The 26,086-nt window shown below is 37.4% G+C and overlaps 2 protein-coding genes across 6 annotated transcripts in view; one reads left to right on the plus strand and one right to left on the minus strand.

The window, feature by feature from the left end:
• Positions 1-23,972, plus strand: GLT8D2 (glycosyltransferase 8 domain containing 2). 2 transcript variants are annotated; one of them, XM_062589433.1, is made up of 10 exons: positions 1-942; positions 3,364-3,408; positions 5,048-5,143; positions 6,348-6,516; positions 8,096-8,213; positions 9,811-9,895; positions 12,952-13,064; positions 15,177-15,343; positions 17,010-17,122; positions 17,899-23,972. In XM_062589433.1, the coding sequence occupies exons 2-10, from the start codon at positions 3,390-3,392 to the stop codon at positions 18,069-18,071; spliced, it is 1,053 nt and encodes a 350-aa protein (XP_062445417.1). In that variant the 5' UTR covers positions 1-942; positions 3,364-3,389; the 3' UTR covers positions 18,072-23,972. The 2 variants fall into 2 exon arrangements, with proteins under 2 accessions (XP_062445417.1, XP_062445424.1); XM_062589440.1 differs by lacking the exon at positions 3,364-3,408.
• The window catches only part of TDG (thymine DNA glycosylase), a 15,576-nt gene continuing 7,313 nt past the window's right edge, over positions 17,824-26,086 (minus strand). For 3 of the 4 annotated variants that reach the window (XM_062589414.1, XM_062589419.1, XM_062589395.1), the window contains 7 exons: positions 25,786-25,855; positions 24,335-24,470; positions 24,168-24,250; positions 23,994-24,088; positions 22,365-22,536; positions 21,915-22,043; positions 17,824-20,872 (listed from right to left, as the gene is read on the minus strand). In XM_062589414.1, the coding sequence (XP_062445398.1) occupies positions 20,733-20,872; positions 21,915-22,043; positions 22,365-22,536; positions 23,994-24,088; positions 24,168-24,250; positions 24,335-24,470; positions 25,786-25,855 (825 nt within the window). In that variant the 3' untranslated portion in view covers positions 17,824-20,732. The remainder of the gene's footprint in view (positions 20,873-21,914; positions 22,044-22,364; positions 22,537-23,993; positions 24,089-24,167; positions 24,251-24,334; positions 24,471-25,785; positions 25,856-26,086) is intronic. The other variant, XM_062589404.1, reaches the window with a different exon arrangement.

Here is a 26,086-nt window from a genome sequence, read left to right on the forward strand (position 1 = left end):
AAGCAATAAGCATTCATTTTCAGTGTTCGTGAAAGTCTTGTGATGAAACAGTATATTATATAGAAGGCAGGGAAAGGATATGAAATAAAAGGAGGGACATGGAAATAAAACTGCAAAAACATTGCAGGCGAGTTTAGGTGGCAGAGTATCTATATGTTCTAGTTATCTTAATCTAAGTTCCCTCTGAGTCCAGACAAAACCCACTGGTTTACATTCTGTAATTTCTCAAGGATTTGGGAAGGAGGAAATTCAAGCCGGAACACATGTTCAGAGTTGAATTTTGCAAGTTTCCCAGAGTTTTATACGTGGAAGAATCCTGCAGACACTGGAAAAACTTTGCCTTTCAGTTTGGACTCAGCGCATGTTGTTTGGCACTTAAACACTAGTTATCTGTTCACATTTACCGTAAATAATGACTAGAAACTTAACCTGCAAGTAGGCTGTTGAAGTAACTTCTGGAACAGTTGTTTTTGCTTTTGTTCCCCAACCCCCTTAAGACTTTTCTTTTCTTTCTTTTTTTTCTTTTTTTTTTTTTTTTTTTTTTTTCCTTAGGGGATTTGTTTGCAATCTGCTAGATGAAGCTGTAAGGCACATTTGCCAGATCTAGGGCCGCATCACCGTTCAGCACATCTGGAAGTGGTTTATGGGCTCTCATTCCTTCAGTGCAGCGTCTGGACTCCAAACTGTTCCTCAGCAGCAGAGAACGAAAAGAAAACCAGCCCAACTCCAAAGTAAACTTTGAAGAGTTTGAAAAAGGAGCCGCATTTTCTTAAAGTGTGACTGTGCCCAGTAAGGCCCTTGCACAGGGTGCTTTAAAGCAGGGCGATGGGCAAGGAAGCTTTGGCAGGAATGATTACAGCCGTGGCCTATCTAGGATCCAAGTAAATAACTCTACAACTCTTCAGGAGAGAGAAGTCCCGAATACTGTGCTGCCTTGAAGAGGTAAAAAGACTAATTAAGCAGGAAATATCTGAGTAGTAATGTCACTGTTTCTGAGCTTTCCCTTCTGCAGCCCCTTATTTTGCTGCAGGATTTGGCAACTGAGTTAGGGGCTGCCAGGTTGCAGGAATTGATGTCTAAATTCAGGGAAAAATGGAGAGATACTTGTAGAGGAACAAATAATCCACTCTTTCTCTAAAAATCAATGAGTAATCAGTCTGATCTGCTGAGATTTAGGAGCTTTGTAGTTTTAGAACTTAAAGTTTAATTGCATGACAGTCTTTTTGGGTTTGGATTTCAAACTTTAAATCGTGGTGTAATTTATGCTGATTTAATCATTTCTGAAAATATCTTGAAGCTCTGCCTGGCTCAGTTTCCTCTTGCAGTGACCATCAGTTTTACTTGTGGTTATCATTACAAATGTTAATTAAAAGACTGTAGTCAGCCCCACTGAAATCAGTGGAGGATTATTGCTAGCTTAAGTGAGGTTAGAAGATTACTGTAAAGGTGTAGGGGTTTCCTTTGTCTCTTTTGTTATCTAAATGAGAAAACTTTTTTCAGCGGGGTAAGAAGACAACACTTGCTTGCAGCATGAGAGAAGGATTTCCAAAACAGAAAGTTCTTTTGACTGGTACTCTGATTTTCTATTTATGCAAATTAATGCCACATGAAGAGAAGGGGATATTGGAATGTAGAGGAGTACTTACTGCAGATGTGAGAGCAATTTCACTCAAAAATACTAGATTTCTCATTGTGATTTAATCATCTTTTGGGACACTGAAATGTATGCAAACATAAGTGCTTTGTAAAGAAAGTCGCATCTTAGCTCTGTTATTTTTTTGTAATCATTTAACTTACTAGTCAAAGTAGAGACTAATTTAGGATGCTCCCTCAATATCAGCATTAACCAATGAGATGGAGTCATTTTTTGTGACTCCGCTTTCAAGAATTCTTGCTGCTCCACTCTTCCTGATTCCTTCTCAAGGAGTCAGAGTGAACCTTACATATGCATAAAATTGGTAATATAGCCTTACCTCTATGTATGGAAAAAGAGAAAAACTGTAGCATTATACAGCTACCATAGTGGAAGGGTAGACCATGTGGTTCCTCTCCCCCCCAGAAAAAATAATTCTTTTTTTATCATTCAACTTCTCACAAGTCTCTCTAGCTTTTCCTGCAGCTTCAGTTCAGCTTCTTAGTTTTCTGAAGCTTGTGAAGGTGAGAATGTCAAAGAAATTCTGCTGAAACAAACTGTTTCCAACTGCAAGTTACCTCCATTGCTACAGTACAGAGACAAGAAAAAAGATTTTGCAGTAGACTCTTGCTTTGCTGGAGGAACACTGAGGAAGATGGGCTGGCTAAAGCTGCAGACAATTTAACCAGGGAGGTTTGGTGCAAGAGCTGGGCCATGGTTTTGTCTCGTGTGAACAAGAACACAACTATGGGAGAATTTGCAGCTGGGTCAGTCTGAGAATCCCTTTCTAATCCAAATATGTGTGTCTTCCATCTTCTGTTCTGTGTTTCTGTTAAAATTATTCTTAAAGATGAGGGAATATTTAGATTGCTAATAATGATACAACATAACATCTTTGTGACCCATTGGTGGCACTTGTGCAATCAGCTGAATGCTTGATTTTGTAATAAGTTCATGGTCATTTTTTTTCCAGATTTGCGATGCCAGAGAGCAAAAGGAAAACATTAATGTTTGTTTCAAAAATTCAAGTAAATGTTGCGGTTTTCCATAATTCTGTATTTCAGATATTGTGTTCTTTCCTCTAAGGCATAAAGTCCTAGTCACTCTAACACCTTGTTCAGAAGTACAATTTTAGAGAAGACTACCTAGTTTTCATCAGCATCACAAATAGTATACTTAAATACTAACCACTTTATACAAACTCTCCTCTTAGTGCTACTGTTATTAAAAGGGTGCTGCTGTTAGAAAATCTTCTTGCTACTGCTCTGTAATTTTCTCAGCCTGAAAGACACTGCTCTAATGTAAAAATTTTTAATACCCCAGCACGACATGTAGTATTTGTGATTGTTTTTATGGTTTAGGGGAGATCAGAGATAAATGTAAACATATTAAAATACCCGCAGATGCAGTTTGTAAATATTTTTGTACATTTTTTTAAAATGTATTAAATCTTAGTAATTACTGATGTGGGTGATTGTACTGAATTTATTAAAATACTGTTCATTTCAACCTATTAAGTAGCTTAAATTAATATATAATGGCTGTGGTCTGGAGTGTTAGAGTTACTTATTCAAAGAAAATTATTCATAAAGATAGAGTTCAGTTTTACCATGTCAACAGTAAAATTTCATAATACAAAACCATATTGCTGAAATAATTAACTAGTATTCACTGCTGGTATTCATACTCTTTCTCTCCCCCCTTCCCCTTTTTTTTTCTTTTTACCATAGATCACAGTTCTTATCCAAAACAACACATGGCTCTTTTGAAGAAAAGTAAGAAAGATTAAAAACATTTCAAATACTGATTGGGCTTATATGTTTTTGAAACAGGACTTAGATGTCACATACAATTTCTCTTAAAACTTTAACAGTTGCATGCAAATTTATAGGTCTAGTTCTGCAAAATTACGCTTAACTGTAAGTATACCAATAAGCCTTTTCCTGTTAACCAGGTCAGATAAGTATGGCTACAAAGCCCATTAACTTAAGATTATTCACTGCTGTACTGCATGAGGTATATGGATGGACGTTTGCTTTGTTGTCTCACACTTCCGTTTTAGTCATTACCGACTCATTCCATAGGTTGTGTCCTTCTGATGTTACCCCTCCGAGGAGGAGCACTTGGACCTTAACTTTTGTTCAGTAGCATCACAAAAACCTTGCCTCCCGCTTGACATGATTATCCATTCTTGTATCTACATAGAAGCATCCTAAAATTTCCGTTTGAGAGTGCAGTTAACTACCAGATGCACATGGGTTTGTGGCTAAGAGCCCTGAACCTGGATTTTTGCAGAATTCTGCAAGTTAATACTGTTGATACTTGCGGTTGGGATGTAGCCCAGAAGAGCTTGGGGTTCCCCTCAGCTGTCAGGATCAGTGACTGAAAATGAACCAGTGTGTGCCTTCAGTTACGCACCCAGATCTTCACCAGGATTAGTGCCTGGTTCCTCAGCTGATTCACATCATTGTAGGTTCAGTGATGCATATGTACCAATTTCAGTTTGTTCTCATGCCCACATCTAGCTAACTGGCCCTTTTGAGTCAAATAGTTCAAAACTTCGTCCTTTTGTTCACATGCATGCTTTTAATGTGTTTATGATGGTATAAAAGTAACAAAGTAGTCAGAAACGAAGCAGTAAAGTAACTGATGAAAAAAAAAGGTAATGTATTCCTATACCAGTGCTACTCTCTGAGCTGTCCTGGTACACACCCTCATTTGACTTAAACTTGTAGAACATAGTCTGGTAGGAACTGCAAATCGTAATATACAGTAAGGTCTTTCCTTCTTGCACGATTTGATTTTGCTAATTAAAACACTTGTGTCAAAATGTGTATGTGTTTTCAAATATTTTGGAACATACCTACTTTCAGTGGCATGCTGGATTTATTTTTGTAGTACTTTTAGAATTTTCCTCAAATATACATTGAAGATCTGAATGTTGAAATCAACTACAATTTTTTTTAGTGTCTGAAGATTTATCAAAGGAGTGGGGGAGATAGAGAGGGCTAGATAAAAATTCTTGAAGTCTCATGGTGATAAATATATGACAAAGTAGCCAAGAAGAGAAAGTTCTAGGCTCCTAATAATATTCACAAACATGTAAATTTTCTAGTATGGATAACCCGTAAGTATTGGGTGGTTAGTGATTCAGTGAGCAAATGATCCATGAAAATTAGATGTTTAGAAATAATTGCAACAGGGGAGAGATACTGTTTCTTACAAGAGTTTTACATTTTTGAAGTGTGATCAAAGAGCAAGAGAAAGGAGAATTTGATTAAAAAGAGTAAATAGGGAATATGTTGTCTACCAGCTGCATACTTAGAAAAATGCAGGTTTTGGGGCAGTCAGTACTCTTTTATACAGACTACAACTTTTATACAGATTGTTAATAAACTCTCCCTTTTGTTTCAGTTAACCAGATCTTACTGTTACTTCTTGTTTTAACTGTGTGCGCCATTCTGTATAATAAAGTTCACAAAGTGTCATCTTCATTAAAGAATGAAACAGGTAAATAACTTCTGTTTTATTTATGTTCTTGTGCTGTTTTTCATGTTGGTTCATCTGGGCAGTGCTTTTTCTTAAGAATTCATGTTTGCCCAGCAGTAGCTGGGTTACTTATGCTGTTGCAAATGGGCTGAGATGCAGAACTTTTTGTTTCCCAATTCCTTGGTTAGAATATTCATAGTAATGACTAAGAATGCTATTCTGATTCAAATTTTTATTCAGATGCACTGACCTAAATGAAAGCTGTGTATATCCTTATTTGTGCTGAACACTATTGGAGTTTCCAAGTGATAACAAAAATTGATCAGAACTTGCTCCTTTGAGAGTATGAGTAGCCTACCAGTTCATTTCAGATAGATCGTTAAACCTCAATGTAACCTACAGTAGAAGTTTTTGCTGGAACATTTATAGTAACAGAAACTTCTTAAGAGTTGATACAGATGGACTAGCATGCAATATTATATTAATAGCTTATTCTCTGTTCGCAAGATAAACAACATTTGGTATAAACAATTTTTATTCCATTGTAGTTTTCTTGTGGCTCTTAAGAGGTTAACAGTCATGCCTCAACCAGTATAGATCTGTCCATGTAAGTTCTGTACTTTCATCACTGTTAGAGGAAAAATCTTCCGTAGCATTAATGTGAACTGTTACCAGTACTGTTTCTAGAGATTTTTTTTCCTGTTTTATTATTAGCCACTTCCTGCTGGTACAAAATTTTCCACTGTTCCTTTCTGGCCTGCCTCCCAACGAAGTGAAGTTCATGCAGTTGCACTATGTTCTCCACTTACCTCTTTCCCTTGACAGCATTGGAACATGTTGTTCAATATAAATATAACTGACTGAGAAGTAGAAATCTCATGGATATTGAAACTCCTATAGGTTCAATATGAATAAGCAGCTACATGCAGAACAGACTGAATTGTTGCCCCTGCTGAGGAAAACATTCAGAGAATTCAGTTGTTATATATTCTCTTTGGAAGTGTTCAGCTGTCCAGTCAACCTGCCTGTGGTTCTGGATTAGCTAGAGCTCATGCTGTGTGTCTTTCCAGGTGGAGATACGTATTGAATGTGGTAACGATATGGGGTGGTTGTGATATGGTTCTGCTGTTATGGAAATTCATACTAATTTATGTGACCCATATTCATATATCATATAAAAAGATGCTTAATTCTCTATGATAATGTGTAGTTTTGTTGCTTATAGTTGATTTGGAGAGTCCTGAGGAAATGGAAGAAGAAATTCCGGTCGTAATCTGCGCTGCTGCAGGCAGAATGGGTGCAGCTATAGCAGCGATCAGTAGCATCTACAGCAACACCGAGGCAAAAGTTTTGTTCTATGTAGTTGGGCTGAAGAATACCATCCCACATATTCGGTATATATCAATGTTATCTTCTGCTGTAGTTAGGACCAGGTTGTTCTCCTTAGCGTAGGCGTACAGACTTTGGAGGACTTTTCAGGAAAACATTTCTCTTTTTCGTTTAAGTAGTGGTATCGATAGTCATTCCCAGGGTCTCCTGTGTGTAGGCAAAGGTACCGTTTTGGCCTACCTGAGGCACTGACTGGTATAAGGGGGCATGAAATAGTCAGACCATGTCCAAACCTGTGCCTGTCTGTAGTTCAGCTGCAGAAGAGAAAGCCTGTAGTAAGATGATGCTGTATACAAGCTCTTTTGTCACAGAACTACTTTGTGGCTCTGCACTTATACATCACCTGGGGATGTGCCTTAAAACTTAGGAGCAGAGAAGCCTACTGTCTGAAGTAATCTCAGGGAAGAGGGAGTAGTGTAAAAAGAGTTATAAATAGAGGTCCAAAGTAGCTCATAGTGAAAACATCTTTGAGTGTTAAAGTTTGCAAATATTGTCTAAAAGAGGGTGAATGAGAGAGTGAAGGTGGAATCAAAGTGTAAGCAGAGTCTGTCTTCCTAAGGCATTCTCACCTCTGACTTACTCCACTTATCTAGGCCTCGTACCCACAGTTTCAGTGTCAAAATGAAATTATGGATGTAATAAGTGGGGTTCCACAGAGAGCTTTTCCAGTCTAGTTCATTAATAACCTGGATGACGGAGTGGAGAATATACTCTATGAATTTGTAGTTACCATGAAGCTGGAAGAGAGTGCAGGTATACTGGAGAACAGAGTAAGAGCTGAAAACAAATTACTCATGTGAATCGGAAAAGTTAGCTGAACAAAGTGATGAAATTCAGTAGCGATAATGTCAAGGCAATAACTGTAGGTAGGAATGGCTAATTGTATCAGCTCAGAGTGAGGAATGAGTTCAGTAACAATTCTTTGGAAAACTGTGGAATTATGACTGATTACACAACTGACTGCATTGACACAAAAAAGGCAAAGATAGTGGTCTATACATGTGAACGTGTATCTGAGGAAATTTTTTCTAATCTTGTCATGATTAGGACATCAGCAAAAGCATAGCATTTAGTTTTGAGTGTCTTACTACAGCAAAGATTTAGAAGGGAGGACAGAGGAGAGCAACAAACAATGATGTGAAGAAATTTGTGAAAAAATATTGAAAGAATTTGGCTTGTTTAGTCTAAAGAAAATAAAATTTAGAGGTGATTTGACAATCATCTTCAAGGACGTAAAAATCTATGCAAAAGAGATGAAACTTCCTGTACAGCAGATAGATGAGAAGAAAATGATCTTTAGTTATAGCAAGAAAGGTTAGGAAAATAGTATTTAATGTTAGGGATAGTGAAGGACAGGTTGTTTGGGCAACATATGGAGTCTCTATTTTGGGCAGTGTTTTTTTTAAGAACATGTTAAATGAATGTCTATGTGCAACAGCTGTAGACATAATTGTTTCTGCTTTGGGGTGGGATAGATCAAGTGAGCTCCCAAGGTCTATTATTATTTTATGAGTCTATGAATTTAATACTAGAAGTACTTGCTACAGTCTGTAATATTCTTTTATTACGTCTTGTCCATCACAGAAAATGGATTGAAAATTCTAAATTGAAAGAAATAAAATTTAAGATTGTGGAATTCAACCCTATGGTACTAAAAGGAAAAATCAGACAAGATGCCTCACGCCCTGAGCTACTGCAGCCTGTGAGTAAACAAATACCACATAACAACTTTACAAGGTTTTAATGCTCATTACAGGCTTTACAATGATCTCTGTTCCATTGTGGAGGAGAGGTATGACCCCAGAGAAGCCATATCAGTTCTAATTGCTGAGCCCTCACTCAAAAAGGAAAAGTACAATGTAACAAGCTCCTTGCAACTTGTCTGTCTGATTGGGAACATCGTCTGTTTGATCTATTTGGTAGAATAAATGTGATGATTTAAATGTAGTGTATCTTTTAGAGTATATTCACTATTTATCAGAGGAAAGATATAAAAATGTTTTTTGTGCCGCCATGCTACTGAGTTGGCTGCGTTCTGGTGATCTCTGGGCTTAATTCAGAGGGTAAAGACTGATCTAAATATTATTGGCTGTCTGTAATCGCAGTGGATTGATAGAATCAAGGACTTCCAACATTCACAGAAGTTGCAGTAGAGAACAGAAAAAGGCAAATCACATGCTAGAAATCACTAGGAAAGGAACCGAGAACCAAAAAGAGAACTTCATTATGCCACAATATAAATCCATGGTTTTCTCCTGCCCTGAATACTATGTGCAGTTTTAGTCTCCTTACCTCAAAAGGATATACTACCCTTGGAAGAGGCTCTAATCTATTATGAAAGTTTACATCCATCGCCCTTCTCTGAACTTCTACATATCAGAGATATGGAAAATATTCCATTCAAGGAATAACTGAGTGGGCTGAAACTTTTCAGCCTGGAAATGTGGTTTTGAGTAAGAAAATAAGAAGTCTACAAAACTGAATGGCAGAGAGGTGTGAAGAAGGGATGATTGGTCACTGTCTCTTCTGATGCAAGAGTTAACAGCTATTAAATTAAATTAGTAGGAGTCTCAGTCAAAACAATCAAGATACGTTGCCTGTTTTTCGCGCAACAAATGCTAAACCTGTAGAGCTCCTTGCTGAACAATCTCATGAATGTAAAAAATGTACACAGATTTAGTGGGGACTGAGGTTTTTATTCAGTCAAACCACATCTGGTTCAAGAAATCCCTTGAGCTGAAAATAACTGAAAACTAGGAAAGTACTTGAAGCAACTTTTCTATGTGCTTCCTTTGCTCTTAATTTTCTCTGAGTATCTGCTAAGGACCACTGTTGAAGACAGATACTGGATAAAATGGTCTGAATCAGTATGGTTGTTCTTATGTTCTTAGTCCCTTTTCCATCTGCTATATTCTTTATTGTTATTGCAGACATTGCTATTCTGTATCTGTGCCACTAGTCAAATCATTCCTCTAGAGTGGAATGATTACTGTGTTCTTTTTGAAGTGTTTTGTATGAAGCATGTTGCAAACAGCAATTGTATTGGACTGCTTGGTTGGGGTCATGATAAATAGAAGAGGGCATAATAGTGAAATCAAGATACTGGTAAACTGTGGAGGGAGAAAGCAAATGCTAGATAGCTGACTATGCTCAATAAAGAGCGCTAGTCCAAACCAAACCAAAACTGTACGTTAACAGAGTGACAGAAGAAGTTTGAGACTACTGCATTAAACTGTTTTATCATTTAGTCCTTACTTTTTTTTCTTTTTTCTTTTTTTTTTTTTTTTTTTGCTTTATAGCTGAACTTTGTTCGATTTTATCTTCCCTTGCTTATCCAGAAACATGAGAAAGTCATATACTTGGATGATGATGTCATTGTGCAAGGTAAGATGTCATTTGAAAAGCAGTTTTCAGCAGAATTAAAAGTGAAACAGTTTACAGTTGCTTGGAAATAAGAAATATAATGGAAACTGAGAAAATTGCTAGGAGCATTGCACTCCGGAAAACTATGAATTATCTGTTTGTTTGTTTAAAGGAAACTCTGAAGAACATTTTCTTTCCAAATATCTTTTAGATGTTTGATTTTTATCAAAATAGGATGTATTACAAATTCATTGTAATTGAATTTGGTCAATTGCTGAGAGATATAATAGGTTTTAATACGAGGCTATTTATAATTAAATGTATGAATTGGCTTTCCTGTTAGTATTTGAACTCCTACAAATGCTAGTAGTGCCTTATCCAGAGTAGCTGTTTATTCTTGAGAGTGAGAGGAGTTTACTCAAATAATAGAGTTAAAATCTTAATCCTGAAAGTGTGATTTTGAGCATCTTCAGCTCAGACTCCATAGCAACTTACAGAATTCCAGTCAAAGCTTTCAGTTTCCTACGCAAGTGAGAGCAGTCAGAAGACATTCAAATCCTGAAAAACCCTTTTGTTTCCATATAGAAAGAAATCTAATTAGAGGCACAGTCATTTTTTAAGGATGAATTTCTTTCTTTCTTTCTTTCTTTTTTTCTTCTCAGCTTCCTTTCTTAGTATATTTTGTAATTTCTCTGGAGAGGTGTTGTCTTCCCTTGCTTTATCATCTTTCTTCAGCTCACTTCTGTTTTGATTTTACTTTTATTGTATCTTTTAACTATGACAAATAACATTTTGCATATGCTTGTTAAACATTGAAGTGAGATTCCAATGAAAATTTGCTTTGATAAAGAATGAGGATAAGTACAATAAACTTTTTGGCCTCAATCAATCTTTGCTTAAGACCATTAAGATTCGTGAAATCACACCAGAGAAAAGTTATATTTTGTTCTCCACAACTTCTCTGCAGCTTTCCATAGTTTCATCTCTTTAGTGGCAGATTTCAGAACATCTGCACTTAGAGGGGCTGCTGTTACCTGCTTTATAAAATTTGATTAATCTGCTCTGCCTTGTCTTATTTTCATTTACAATAAACATAATACAGTTTCTTCAACATTAAGTTTTGGGGGAAGAATAAAGTGGATTTCATTTATACATGTATGTGTCCAGTGGTCACCTTGGCTTTTTGCTTTTGTTATTCTGTCTGTCAGCAATGGGTAACAGCAATATTTCACTCTTAGAAAAGTCCTTAAAGTCTTTAGTTACACTGTGATTCCGTTATCACTTTAAGCTCACCCCCAGCATCCCTCCTCCTTTACAGACATTCACTAGAAATATGATTATATTTGATCCAGATTAGTTCCCTGGTAGGATTCAAATCAGTGTTTCAGCACAAAACAAATGGGGGGCTGGGAGCAGAGGAGAGGTGGGGCATTCTCGCTCTTTGGGAGTGTCACTTCTGCCGGTTGATAGTGTCTGTGGAACGTCAGGCTAAAGGTGCCGTTTCCCATTAGTGCTAATGGCAGGCTGCTGCCTATGGAAGTGGTCTTGCTGGTCCCCAGGCAGCTCTTGTTACTTCTCTTGTGTCATGTCTAGCAGCTGTGCAGCTGCCAAATAAAACTCATTCAGCTGGTTGACCTGACAGAAAACTAGCTATGCAAATATGCAAAAAAAAAAAAAAAAAAAAAGGCACACACACACAGACACACACACAAAACCCACCATAGGGCCTAGTTGAAGGGATGAAGCTGGGCATAGGAGGGTTGAGGCAGAGGGAGGGAGTGTCTGTTTTGGCAGTGGCTCCCAAGTCTTAACTGTAATGCAAGACTGCTCTCTATCAGATGGCTGTGGAAGTGAATGGGAGTTTTAACAGGGTAAGGAGTAAATGTGGTTTTCAGATCGTAACTCTGGGACTATTTCTTTTTTGGTCAATTGCTTTTTGCAAAGCAGTGAAAATTAAACATACTGAATCCCAGTATTTTTGTGTTTGTTTTTTCTTTTCTTGTAATTTATGTTTTGTAAAGCAGAAGCTGTTTAGAATCAAGAGGAAATACCTATTAAGGCTTGTCAGTCTTGAACTATAAATAAGTGTCCCCTTAATTCAAATTCTGTTTCTTAGCAGGACATGAATCCTATCCCAAGTTTTTCAGCCAGCTGGTGAGAGGATGATTAAATATTCTCTGCTTATTTCAGAAGTAACATTTCCAGTATTTGCTTTATGGGAAATATTTCTAATTGCTAGTCCAGTATTGAGGTTTTCCAGTGATAGCAGCTTTACTTTTTTGTGGCCTAGCTAGAGCCATAGGCTCATGGGCCATATGTAGCCTTCCAAGAGAATTAATCTTCTTTGCAACCCATCCATGGCCAGCAGCAAGGCAGGGAAAAACAGTGATCCTGGCTGCAGACTCAGTTGCTGTAGCAGCACGGTGGCAGCACTGTACTTCCCACATACCCAGAAATTTTCTGTCACATCATGGGTATGTGCTAGTCAGATGATGAGGAAGATGCATGTGTTATGTATCTCCCTGCATCAGAAAGGAGCTGGGTGGTCTGCCAGGCTGGAAGGGTACGATCAAGTATGACAAGCATGTTTCAACTGGCTAATGCTCATTTGTCAGTGCTGGGAATCCAGGTATCTTGCTAGGAGGTATAGGCACAACAGTGTCGGGAAAACTCTAGTCTGTGTAGGAGACAACAGTGGTGCTTTTAAGAGGCTGAGGACGTTCAGAAAAATTACTCATGCCCTCCTTCTCCAAAGGTGAGCTCTATAATGCCTAACTGTGTAACCAGGCTGCTTACTGGTATAATCAACTTTTGTTTTAGCTGATTTTGGACATTCAGTCCAGAACATGGATGCATTAAATACTGATCATAATATCTAAAGATAAAACTTACACATCCACTTATAGGACTCAAATATGAAAATAGTGTTATGTAGCAAAATTCAGCCTTCCTTAACATCTAGGCTATCCCATAAGATTGGTAGGTTTTAAAGTAACATATGAGAATAGAAGTTATCCTAAGAAGTGTGCATCAATGAAGAAGGTTTATTCTTATGCTTTTGACCTTTCTGTAATCAGGTGACATCCAGGAACTATACGATACTAAGTTAGCTCCTGGACATGCTGCAGCTTTCTCAGATGATTGTGATCTGCCTTCTACACATGAAATGGTTAGAAGTGTAGGGATGCAGGTAAGACACCATTTTGAAATCCTAATCGTGAATATATTTACCCACAAATGTAATGCAATTTTACACAGAGAAAAGTTTAACTTTTTTGGATAAATATGTAATAGTTTTACAGGTAATTAAGAAGAACGACTTCCTCTAATAATTCTGTAATAATACCATGCTATGCAGAATAGAAACTGTAGTAGTTTGAAGGTTGATTATTCTTTGGATTCTACTACATTATGTAGTAGGGTTGAAAGGCACCTCTGGAGATCATCTAGTCCAGCCCCCAAAATGGATTTCACTAAATCCATTTTGCTCTCAGTAGATCATGAACACTTATGCAACATCTAGTGAAGACAATGCATGGTATCTGTATGAGTCAAATTAATAGGGAACTACAGTCTAGTCAGCCTCACCTCGATCCCTGGAAAAATGATGGAACAACTCATTCTGGATGCCATCTCCAAGCAGGTGGAGGAAAAGAAGGTGATCAGGAGTAGTCAGCAGAGATTCACCATGGGGAAATCCTGCTTAACCAATCTGATAGCCTTCTAGGATGGAATGACTGGCTGGGTAGATGAGGAGAGAGCAGTGGATGTTGTGTACCTTGACTTCAGCAAGGCTTTGTGACACTGTCTCCCATAACATCCTCCTAGGCAAGCTCAGGAAGTGCAGGCTAGATGAGCAGACAGTGAGGTGACTTGAGAACTGGCTGAAAGGCAGAGCTCAGAGGGTTGTCATCGGTGGCGCCTAGTTGGAGGCCTGTAACTAGTGGTGTCCCCCAGGGGTCAGTACTAGGTGCAGTCTTGTTCAATTTCTTCATCAGTGACATGGATGAAAGGACAGAGTGCCTCCTCAGTGAGTTTATTGATGATACCAAACGGGCAGGAGTGGCTGATACAGCAGAGGGCTGTGCTGCCATTCAGAGAGACCTGGGCAGGCTGGAGAGATGACCAGGGAGGAACCTCATGAAGTTCAACAAGGGGAAGCGCAGGGTCCTGCACCTAGAGAGGAATAGTGCCATGCCCCAGTACAGGCTGGAGGCTGACCTGCTGGAGAGCAGCTCTGCAGAGAAGGACCTGGGAGTTCTGGTGGACAAGTTGACGATGAGGCAGTAATGTGCCCTTGTGGCCGAGGTGGCCAATGGTATCTTGGGGTACATTAGGAAGACTGTTGCCAGCAGGTCGAGGGAGGTGATCCTGCCCTTCTGCTCAGCCCTGGTGAGGGCACATCTGGAATACTGCATGTAGTTCTGGGCTCCCCAGTACAAGAGAGACATGGAGCTACTGGAGAGAGTCCAATGTAGGGCTACGAAGATGATTAAAGGACTGGAGCATCTTTCTTATGAGGAAAAGTTGAGAGACCTGGGACTGTTCAACCTGAAGAAGAGCAGGCTGAGGGAGGATCTTACCAATGTGTATAAGTATCTAAAGGGAGAGTGTAGAGAGGATGGGGCCAGACTCTTTTCAGTGGTGCCTAGTGATAGGACGAGAGGCAATGAGCACCAACTGAAACACAAGAAGTTCCACTTGAATATGAGAAAAAATCTCATTTACTGCACAGGTAACAGAGCACTTGACAGGTTGCCCAGAGAGGTTGTAGAATCTCCTTGCTTGGAGATACTCAAAAGTTGCTGGACAGAGTCCTGTACAATGTGCTGTAGGTGACCTTGCTTGAGCAGGGAGGTTGGACTAGATGATCTCCAGAGGTCCCTTCCAACGTCAACCATTCTGTGATTCTGTGAAATTTGGAGTGAAGCTCAGGAAAATAGTGTTTGAAAGCTAATTCCTGAGTTGAATTCCCCAGAATAATCACTGAGTTCCTGTACAATTACACTGTACAAGTGTGATGCTACATCATTTAGAATAAGCTACAGAAAGACAAAAATGTGGTGAGGAAAGAGCTTTGTAGAACTTCTATGGAGCAATACTGTGGAGAAAGTATTTCAGAAGCTAGGAGTGTCCTGTCTTTCAGCCTTATGGAAATCAAGACAGGTAATCATCATCCAGAAACTCAGTTTTGCAAGCTCATATTTAGTCTCTGTGTATGAATGGTATGTAGATGCATCTACTCGTATCTGTACAGATATTGAAGGGATAAATATTTTATTTTATTTTATTTTATTTCAAGAACACATACATGGGATTTCTGGACTACCGAAAGCAAGCAATTAGGGATCTTGGCATCAGCCCTAGCACCTGCTCCTTTAATCCTGGAGTAATTGTTGCTAACATGACTGAATGGAAGCATCAACGGATTACAAAGCAGTTGGAAAAGTGGATGCAAAGAAATGTGGAGTATGTATAGACATCTAGCTTTGCACTTTAGCATGATTTTTAGAACCCCGTTTACAACCTAATTTTCTATGTTTTTTTAATTCTTAAAAGTTAGTAACTGTAAACAATCTTTCACTGAGAGATCATGAAGTGGAGAAACTCATGTTCCAGAATTTCCATCTGCTTAAATCCGACCAATCGCATAATGTAAAATGACAACCTAGAATTTTAGTCTTGTAGTTAGTCACAAGCCACACGTAATCCTGAGCAACACTGGCAGCACATGGTTCCTGTTTTGGGTGATTGACCTCACCTGGGATCATGCTACCTACACTCTTCCCTTCCTGAAGCTGGTTTAGAGAGGAAGGAATGTTTCCATGTTTTTGTGGAGTCCTTCCTACTGTAATGCCAGCCAAACTGTAAATGTACATTACATTTCTTAAATGCCAACAGAAAATACTTCTTCCTCCATAGATGGACCAGAATTGACATAGAACATTGACCATGAATAGGTCATGAAAACAGTGAAACAATTGCCGTTCATTTTTTATGTTAGTTCACTGTCAGGCCTTATTTAAAATTTGATATTTACTTTCTTTCTCTGCACAGGATTAATCTTAAGTATAGTAAAGCTAAATTTAAACTGAACAGTTTATGTTTTTGGATTACATCAATCTCTTGTTATTTTCACAAATGAACAAAGGGAGGAAAATGCAAAAGATCTACATACGAATGAAGAAACAGACTTCTATTGTCTCACTCTGCTTGTATGACATATCCTGTTACACTTTTTTATATTTTGAAAAACATCTACGAATACTACTGCAAATTGTATCTCGAAAGATGATTTATTTTGCATATTCTTTTTAGCTGGCTTTTTCAAGCTAAGTGAAGCAAGTTGCTTAACAAGCAGTAGAAACTTTTTTTTTTTTTTTTTTTTTTTTTTTTTGAGGGAGAGAGAGAGAGAGAGGAAGTTATGACTTTCTATGCTGCATCCTCTAAGCATATCTCAAAATCTTCCCAGGTTTCCTCCTTGTTGGGGTAGGCTGGTGGCATGATCTGTTAAAGCTGGTGTAGCTTCTCCTATATACTGACTGCCCAGGCTTTAAGCACCCTGTGGCTGGACAGCCAGCTGCTATTTCTTTAAGCCTCTCCCTGCAGTAATTTGGCTTTACTTGGCCATGGATTTTTCACAAAGCTTGTAGGAAGTTACCATCTTTCAAATATTAGTTTATATCCTTATCCACCTCTGCTAGATCTGACTTGAAGATGACCTATAGTTTTAAAAATTGGGAGGGCTGGGGAAGGAAGATGGAGGGAATGAAAGAGTGGCAACTGTATTTTTTTTTTTTAAGGAAAAAAGGTTAAAATATGTTCACAGCAATTCCTTTATATTAGCTGCTTTTCACTATTGTAAATGTTGTCAGCCTTAGACTCTAGATATTTTGTGCCATGAATAGGCATCACATCAAGTCTGACTCTCAATATGTGTTTGATAGCAATAATTTATTCAGTAGGAATCGGAGTTGAAAATACACTTAACAACATTAGAAAGGGATATACTGAAAAAGTCTGTTCATTTTGAATTTTGCCAGAGTATTTATAATCATCTGATTTTACACTAAAAATAGGGTTTCTTTTGACTGAGGTTTTGAACATTTCTTGCGTTCTTTTTTTCCCTTTGCAGAGAGAATCTGTACAGCAGCACCCTTGGGGGAGGTGTGGCCACCTCTCCAATGCTGATTGTATTTTATGGGAAGCATTCTACTATTAATCCCATGTGGCACATAAGGCATCTTGGTAAGTTTAACTTTCCAACATTTGCCATTGAAACTAATAAAGTGAGAGGTGTTAAGGTTCCAGTACAGAACTTTATATTACTTTAATGCTATACATTGCGTCAGGTCCATAGTCTGTAATATACGCTTATTTCTCTTCTTCTGATACTCTTCAGGATAGTAAAGAGTGTGTGTGGGTATTGTTATGTAAATATCTTAAGAGGTCAAGTAAACTAAATGATTGCACTCCTGCAAGAAAATACCTAATAGTCATTTAATTGGATTTAAAAAATGAAAAAAAACCCCAAATACTAGGACAAAGTTTCATGACTAAAGACCAACTAACCTATATTGTCATAAACCAGAGAAAGAATGTATGTAAGGTCTGTCAGTCTCTTTACCTATATTCAGTCAGACACGTTTTTAGTAGTCTGAGTGAAACAATATGTGATCCCTGGGCTGGTGGTATTATTCAGGAGATAAAGTTAATTTTCACCCAGAAAGGAGATAATGGCTTGGTTGTTTTAGTAAAATGAATATTAACTTTCTTAAGCCCCAGCTGTGCTAAAATGCTGAAATGTTAAAAATTGTCATTTTACATTTCTAATTGAGGAAAAAAAAAAGCATGAAGTTCAAAAAGGCTATTTTATTTATAACCGTACAATTTATTGTCTATACTACTAATAAACCATACTAATTAGACTTGGACTTTTTTTTTTTTTTTTTTTTTTTTTTGGAACATCACTTCATAGCGTCTTCCATTATTGAAAACTAAATTTTTGTGTACCCGTGATGCAGGTTGGAGTCCTGATACTCGCTATTCAGAGCATTTTCTTCAAGAAGCTAAATTACTTCACTGGAATGGAAGATATAAACCTTGGGACTACCCCAGTGTTCACACTGATCTCTGGGAAAACTGGTTTATTCCTGATCCCTTAGGGAAGTTCAAATTAACTCGTCCTGAAAGCTGATACTGAAAACAGTCTAATGCATTCATACATGATGTTGTGCAGTACGTGGTAATTGGAGATATGACCTGTCAAATTGTGTAATTAACTGATTTTAAAAAACAAAGTATTTGTTAAGTAGTGCTATAAACTGATGATCAGTTATATGCACTTATAAGTGGAGAGGGGTGGAGTGACAGCTATGCAATTCAGATCACCTTGACTTTCAAGTAAGGTGAAGAAAAAAATTTACTTGACAATGAAGTACTTTCATTAAACATTTACAGAGGTGAAATTCAGTGCTAGACATAGTATTTTAATGTAAGGTCTTTATAAATAAGACTAATATCTGCTGCTAGAAAAATCTAGTCTGTATTTAGTCTTCTAGCCCACATTAAGCAGCCTGAAATTAAAACTTACGGAGCATTTCAAGTAAGTGGAGTTCTCTTGCATGGTGACTGTTTTGCAGTGTAGTGTCTCTCTGAGCACTGTGCTGGTGCAGTCCGTGTACTACATACCCGGTAATATAAACAGATCACCGCTACCAAAATGCAAAATTACATTCTAAGACACTGCAATACAATTCCTGATTTTATTGTCAAACATTTGTAGGTTTAAGACAGATTAAGAACCTCTGCATTACTGTAATGAAAAGAGCACCAATTCTGAGGGAGTACACATAGAATTAAAATATTTAGTGAAACTGTCATTGTACACTTAACTATATTTTATACTTAGATAGCCTAGTAGGTATCTCTTTTAAAGAGACCTTTCCCTTCAAAATTGAAAAAACCCTCCTTACAGTAGTTATATACTACTGTATTACCTACTCAGCAATGCTAAATTACATGCTTCTAAGTTTGTTGAAAAATAAAATTGAGTTGTAACAAATCCCTGATACAAGATACTTTGAGCACCTGCAGGAAAATGTCCATGTAAACAGTGATACATGATACAGTACACTTTAAATAACAGACAAGACAAATCCTCTACCATTTGGACAATATACTGAACAGCTTTATGCTGAAGCTAATAAACACAATCAGAATCATAATGCACACTTCCTTGATTTAAGACGCTTAGAATTAAGCCACATAATTTGGGAAGAAAACTGTAAACATCATACCTGCCTCACAACAGGTTGACAGTGTGTGATCTCAGTGACAGTTGTTGCAGCAGGATTAGAATCTACACTAACTAGGTACACTCAGTGTGTTTCAACTGTCAATGGCTGTGAGGAAAGGGTAAGAACACTGGCATAGGAATCTCTGACCAGCATGGACTGTGGAGATACTGTTTGTATCTATTTTTCAAGTATGTGAAGCACCTACTCTCATAAGTTCATCAAAACTTAAAAGTCTTGATCAGCTTATTGCTTTTACTTCATTTCTTCCTCATATATTAAAAGAGGGAAAGATGATGATGATTAGGCACAAGTGTGGAATCTCTTTTCTTTCTCAGTCACATGTTGGCCACATCATCAAAGAGCGTACGTTTTAAGCAAGTTCCTCAAAAAGAAAGCTGTAGTTTCCACAGTTGCCTTCTTATTCTTGGAACAGCTTTGCTCATCTTTAACTTAATATTTCTTTTCTTGTAAGAGGAGTAAGGAGAACACTCTCTGAAGTCTTCCAGATTGAAGAGAAATGAACATTAAGAATTGCTAAATCGCAATCTTCTTTCATGTTGTGCCAGTTGTAAGATACACAGTTTTGTTTGATTTACATTGCAGATACAGATAATGTAACCATACACTAATTTTACAGAGAAGTGGTCTTTCAAGTCCCTGCAGTATAATCTGTTCAAAAGGGGTTGTCTCCTGCTAGTGATGTTGCTAGCAATAGGTCAGGTGAAGGGACTAATCACGTAAAAAAAAGGCCAAGAATTTAAATGCCACAGAATTCAAGAACCACTTATTTTTTTTCTTTTTAAAGAATTCCAGTTTCTTGCGTTGGAATTTCAGACGGAAGAATGGAGTTGTAGGGAGATCTGAAATTAGGACAGCTCAGATAGAATATTCTAGGTTCTAAATTTTCCTCCCCAGCATTATGACTTGAGAAGATGATGTCTCTAGTCCCTTAGTCCTGATATGGTACAGTCACTAAGTAGACAGAGCTCTGTATTCTTGCCCATAAAATACTCAGTACTCCCAGCTGCAGAACACAACCTTCTGCATTTTTAAGATGGTAACAGGCAGACTTAAAAACACAATTTGTTTAACTCTGTATGATTAAAAACATTGCTACCTGTAATATCAAGGTATACTTTCCCTTCTCCTCTCTTTGGATATAAAAGGATTATGACATATCCAAATATATGAGGCATCAGTAAAAAGTATACCATTGCTGTTACTACTACATTACAAATTACAGAATAAAATTAACGTGCCAAGGTAATCTTCACAAATGAGAAAGCAGTTTGTCAAGAACTGCAAGAAAGGATATACATTAAATATAAAACTCATATACAAAAAAGGGCTAACTTTTGTTTTTTTAAAAAGATTGGAGTTTCTTAAAATTATCTAGTTCATTGATTTTAGCCTACTACACACAATTAGTTTTGACTATAATAAAATAACTAGGGGAAATAAAATGCTATTAAAATGCTTCAGTTGGGAGAACCGAGGTACCAATCTTGATCACTGCATTAAAACTGCAGCATGTATACATAGCTGAGAAGAAACAGCACTTATGCACTGCTTCCTTCTTCTTCTTGTGTCATTCCAGTATTGAATCCTGGAATCTGGTCTGCAAAGGACTGCGTCATCCATTGTCCATTAGGAACTTCACCAAAGGATGACCCCTCACAGTACTGTGGATTGCTTGCTGCTGAAAAACAAACAAAAATATTAAAATGCAGTTGATATCATTAACTTTTTTTTTAAAAAAAGTTTGCAGTTTCCATCTTTCCCTCCTATTTTTGACTACCTGCTTAGGCTGAGTGCAAGCTTATTTTTGTTATCTACTTTTTTAGATAATTTCACTAGATTCTAAATTCTTAGAATCTTCATTGAAGGGTGACTGCATATATTTGAACACACTCAGATATAAATAAGTCTAAATGCTTTCTTTCCTTTTTTTTTTTTTTTTTAATCTTATTCTGCAGCGCTCCCTATGAATAAATTTTTTCTTTTAAAAGAAGGGACATTTTCTTGATGAAGAAGGGTAGACAGAATGCAAATTTCAATGTACACAGTGAGATTAGGGCTGAATATTCACGATTTCAGGGGAATGTGGCAGTTACTGTTTTCTCCATTATTATTCATTGCTTTTTAAATTGCGATTAGGAATTTTACTTCCAAAATACCACCACCAAGTTCTTAATTACAGCTAGATTACTAGATTAATCCTTCATTCTGTTCCTTCTTTGATCTTTTTTTATTTACTTACATTTTTTCCGAACTTGTCAGGATTAAAAAACAGCAACAAAAAACCCTATGCTTTACTCAAGCATTTGTAAGAACTTTTGTTAAGCAAAGATCACGAAAACTACGAATAGTTAAAGCTTATTGTTCTCTCGCTGTTACATTACTCCCTCACTAAAAGCTAGAGAACACCAAACTGTGTTACATGTTTGTTTACTCTGCAAGTCATTAGTTGTATCTGTCAGATTTCAGGAAGCTGTCTGAAAGTCTGAATTTGGAAATCAAAGTTTGAATGTGCAAACAATTTTTTTTTATTTAAATAACAGTAAGTGGCTTCTTTATATTTCCCTCCCCCAAAAGACCATAAATTCTCTCAGTTATATAACTACTACTATGCTTTAAATATCTTGTTTGATTATGGAAGTTCCTGAGGGCAGAAAACTAAGTGTATGTTCATATGTAATGGTGAATGGTGAAAACTGAGTACCACAAGCACCACAATTTACCAGTTCCATTTGAAGAGAAATTGCACTGTTCATTTTCATATATTGCACGATCACAATAAGCTCCTCCATATGCTGCTTCATAACCTGGATCATATTTTTCTTCTTTGACGGCCATTTTTTTAGCATCCTCTGCAGAAAGAAGATATTTTGAAGAAAGATATCAACATTTTTATCAGAGAACACTTGAAAAAACAGACATATTTTTATTCTATGCAAAAGATGATTCTAGCTGTCCTCAGATAATCAGGACTGTATTAAGAATATGGAACTGTATATATATGGAATATAGTTCTATACTACCTGATTTAGGGTAGATGGAAGGGACTTTTTTTTCTTTAAATTGTTTCCTTTTGCTCAAGCAACTGCTAGTGCAACTTCTATGTGTGTTGCTATGTATGTTGTACAATACACTACATTTTAAGAAAGGATAAAAAAAAATAATCACTGTACCTTGTGCAAGTTGCAAGTCAAATGTGTACTGCACCTCTTGCACCTCTGTGTTTGGTGCGATGCCTTTCAGTTGGTCCCTTAAGTCTTTCAGCTTTATGTAATAATGAACTTTATCTTGTGCACGAGGAAACTGAGCACATCTTGCACTGGATGACGGCATAACATAGCAGAGCTTGAGACAAAGAGCAAGAGAAACAGCATAGTAAGACCCTGAACTATAAACAAATATTTAATGCATTGAGAATAACTTCACAGTTAAGCTCATGTTATCTTGTACAAACATCAACTAATGCCCACAGTCATTGTGAGAGAGACTAAAAGAAGCTTTACAGTGTCTTGGCCAGCTAAACATCTTGCCCTAAAGAGAGAGGCCGATTACCAACTGTTGAAGCTATGATAATTTTCACCAGGAGAAGTGTTACAAGTTACAAGAAGTACAAGTGTATGTCAGCCAGTGGAGCACCCTGAAGAACTCCCTGAACAAACGGAGATCCGAGCCAGAAAGTCCAGCGGACTACATAATATTGCGCAAACATGCCAACCCTGTGAGACACGCAATATGGGTTAGTTAGCCTGGCTTCTTGGCTGAGTGTTTCTGCACCACACTTGCCAGCATTTGAAATTTGTGCAGATGAAGCCAACTTAATGTTTCTGCCTCTGCCAAGAGGCCTAACTAAAGACTTCAAGCTCATGCAGAGAAAAGGAACTTTATCCATTATGTTTATTGCAGTGTAATATTTTTGAACAGAAATTGTAAATAGGACTGTTTGTTTATCTTAAAAATATGATACATCTTCTGCAGAAGTATTTAAGAGCTTCTTCAGGAAAAAACATTTTATCACCAACAGTTCTTTAGGCTCTGATGGCAGCTTTCCACGGTGAGGACATCTTAAGCTTGCAGCAATAGTAATTTGGAATAGATAATGAAAACAACTCAAATGAAGCTTTGGAACAAGCTACCTTGGCCAGCAGTATAATTGCCTTTGCTGGAATTTTATAAAAACAGATTAAACAAACCTGTTTGGGATGATTTATATAGCTGGTCTCTTCAGATATCTTCCCGCACTAGATGTCTGTGCTGAATATACCCTTCCTTAAACTGTTTTTTCGTACCTTAAGCGTCCAATTTAATTTCAAGCCGCACATTAGCGTAAGAAGACCTAGGCTAATGACAGTACTTGGGCATGGCCAGATACAGTAATGCTGCATCTGTGGTGTGTAATAGCACAACATTGGACTTACTATTCTTTCTCCCCCACTCTAGCACTTCTAGCACCGTGATCGTGTTCGGTATCAACATTCAGTAATAAAAGCATACAGCAAATGGGCCACAGATAATCAGATGAAAGTAAATGAGAGTTACCATGAAAGCATGTAAGTTTTATTCAAATTTTAGATGCCCTCCAGAGAATATACTAACCTGCTAACTATAACACACCATTTTCAAAAGAAAATTAGCAAGTCTGCAGGAGCTGTCTAAAAGATGTGTCTGAAAATTGTCCAATCCCACTTTATACTTTGGACAAACTTTGCCATTGCTGTAAGTGGATGCAAGTCCTGAGATTTAATTAGTTTTGAAATAACCAAAATAAAAGTGCTCTGTTTTCATTCCGCAGCATCAATACTTACAGTTTCTGTATCTGGCACCTTGTGTGGCTGCAATCCAAATTCCAAATTTTTAACTTTTATTCCAAAAACTTCTTTACTGAAAATTTCATAAATACCTAAAATGAAATGAAAGTAGGGTAAATGGACAGAAAAAGCACCTGACAGACCAAATTCATTTAAAATTAAGGTTCTCACATTTTCCATTAAAAGCTGCTATACGAGGTTTATACTTTTGCAATTTCTGCATCAGAATTCGCCCTCCTTCCCGAAACTCTTTGCTAAAAGAGAAAAAAAATAGTACTCAAAATTACAACCATAACTGTTATTTGATTAACAGATATGATATTCTCCTGTTATCCTACCTGGAGAGGTCTTTGCTTCCAGGTGTTGTCCTTTCCACCATGTTCGTAAATCCAATCCCATATTTATGTGGTAAGGTGTGGTCATCCATATGGTTCAGTTGTTCATTACTTAGACCAGACATGAAGAGACACTTCCCTATGAAGTGGCAAGAAAAGTGTTTTTTTTTTTTTTTAATAGTTTTCCAGCATACAGGACTGGAATGCTAAAAGAAGTCTATGTTAGGAGAGCCTCAGGTCATATGGAAAGACTTTTGCCCTATCTAGACAAATTTAAAACAGCCACACTTATTTTATCTATTTCATAAGGATAACAAATTCCCACTGAACAACAGGAATTCATCACCAAGATCCTGAGTATGGCAAGAGATTTTTCCAAAAGCTCATTACAGAGCTTTACATTTTGCAATTCACATAAAAAGGCAGGGAATACCATCAACACAGAGAACAGATTTTGTGAAAAAGAATGTGGCAAATACAACAAATGGTCATTTTCTTTTACAACTTGCCATCACTTCTCCTTGCATTGGGCCCCTGCATCTTAACATTAATGTATACAAGTCTAGTTTGGGTGATGTGCACTGCCTCTCTCTCTCAAGCACAAATCAACTACAGCTCATTCCTAATGACCCAAGAAACACTTACAAACATAGGGATTTGTCAGAGCATGCAGATCTGGTCTGGTTCTTGGTAAACAGGACTATTAGTCCCAGTCTACAGAACACTAGCAAAATAGCTTCAGCCTGATCTGCTGCTCTGCAGAAGCATTTTGGATGGAGTATCACAGAGCTGAAATGAGCCCATATGGAGCTCCTTGCTACCAAAGTCAGAATGGTTCCCAGTACCCAAACCAGAGCATTTCAACAGAGTTCAGATATGATCCTTCTTTGTGACAACGTGCTGCAGAAGTGTTACTTAAATGGAAAAAAAGAGTCTTTGTCTGCAGAATCAGGTATGCTAGATACATAGGCCTGCTGGGGAAGAAGTGTTGCTTTATCAAGCTTTATCAAGCTTGTTTAGCAGAGATGAATAAACAAACGCTAGCTGAAATGCATTTTTGGAAAACATGTGGGTGTAGGGTGGCCATTGCCGGTTTTGGTTTATAGCACGATTTGATGCCCATTGACTTACCCTTGATAACTTAAGTACTACGTATTTAATTTTTATTCCTTGAATGGTACACTAACATGCAAAGAAGTTATTGGTTAACAGAGTCTGGTAAACCATGTTTACATGACAATTCTAAACCTCCATTGAAAGTCACTAATTATTCCTCTTTATGTTATTCTTTTTTATGTATGCTATATAACTATAGGATTTAAGTCACTCTCAGATGGTTAAAAGCAAAATCCTCTTCTCCACCAAGAAAGAAAAAAAAGAAAACAGCATAATTAAAATGTCACAAGTTCTAACACAGTTATGCAGATCCTATAAAAAGGAAAATAAAAACATACAAAAATGGTTTCCAGGTCCAGGATAATGATGTCCTTTGTAAGCTGCCATCAAGCCAGGGTTTATGCCAATCTACAAAGCAAGACATCAGTTCATTTTAATGATGAAAAGATGGCATACCACTCACACCCACTCAAATTTGATCAAGTTACACTAAGCAAGTATCTTCAATTCTCTTAGCTAATGCCAGTAAACAAAACAATGTAAATGGCACCTTCCATTGTTATTTAAAGAACTGACAATTGTACAGCAGGGCCTCAGTTTAAATGTGCAATGTCAGGAGAGCAGCTCATAGCATGGTTT

The sequence above is a fragment of the Rhea pennata genome, chromosome 1 (genome assembly GCF_028389875.1).
Source record: "Rhea pennata isolate bPtePen1 chromosome 1, bPtePen1.pri, whole genome shotgun sequence".
Taxonomy (NCBI): Eukaryota; Metazoa; Chordata; class Aves; order Rheiformes; family Rheidae; genus Rhea; species Rhea pennata.

Coding starts and splice junctions, on each gene's coding strand:
- GLT8D2 (XM_062589433.1), top strand. Junction 6,517..8,095: donor AATACCATCCCACATATTCG/GTATATATCAAT, acceptor TGTCCATCACAG/AAAATGGATTGAAAATTCTA. Junction 9,896..12,951: donor TGATGATGTCATTGTGCAAG/GTAAGATGTCAT, acceptor TTCTGTAATCAG/GTGACATCCAGGAACTATAC.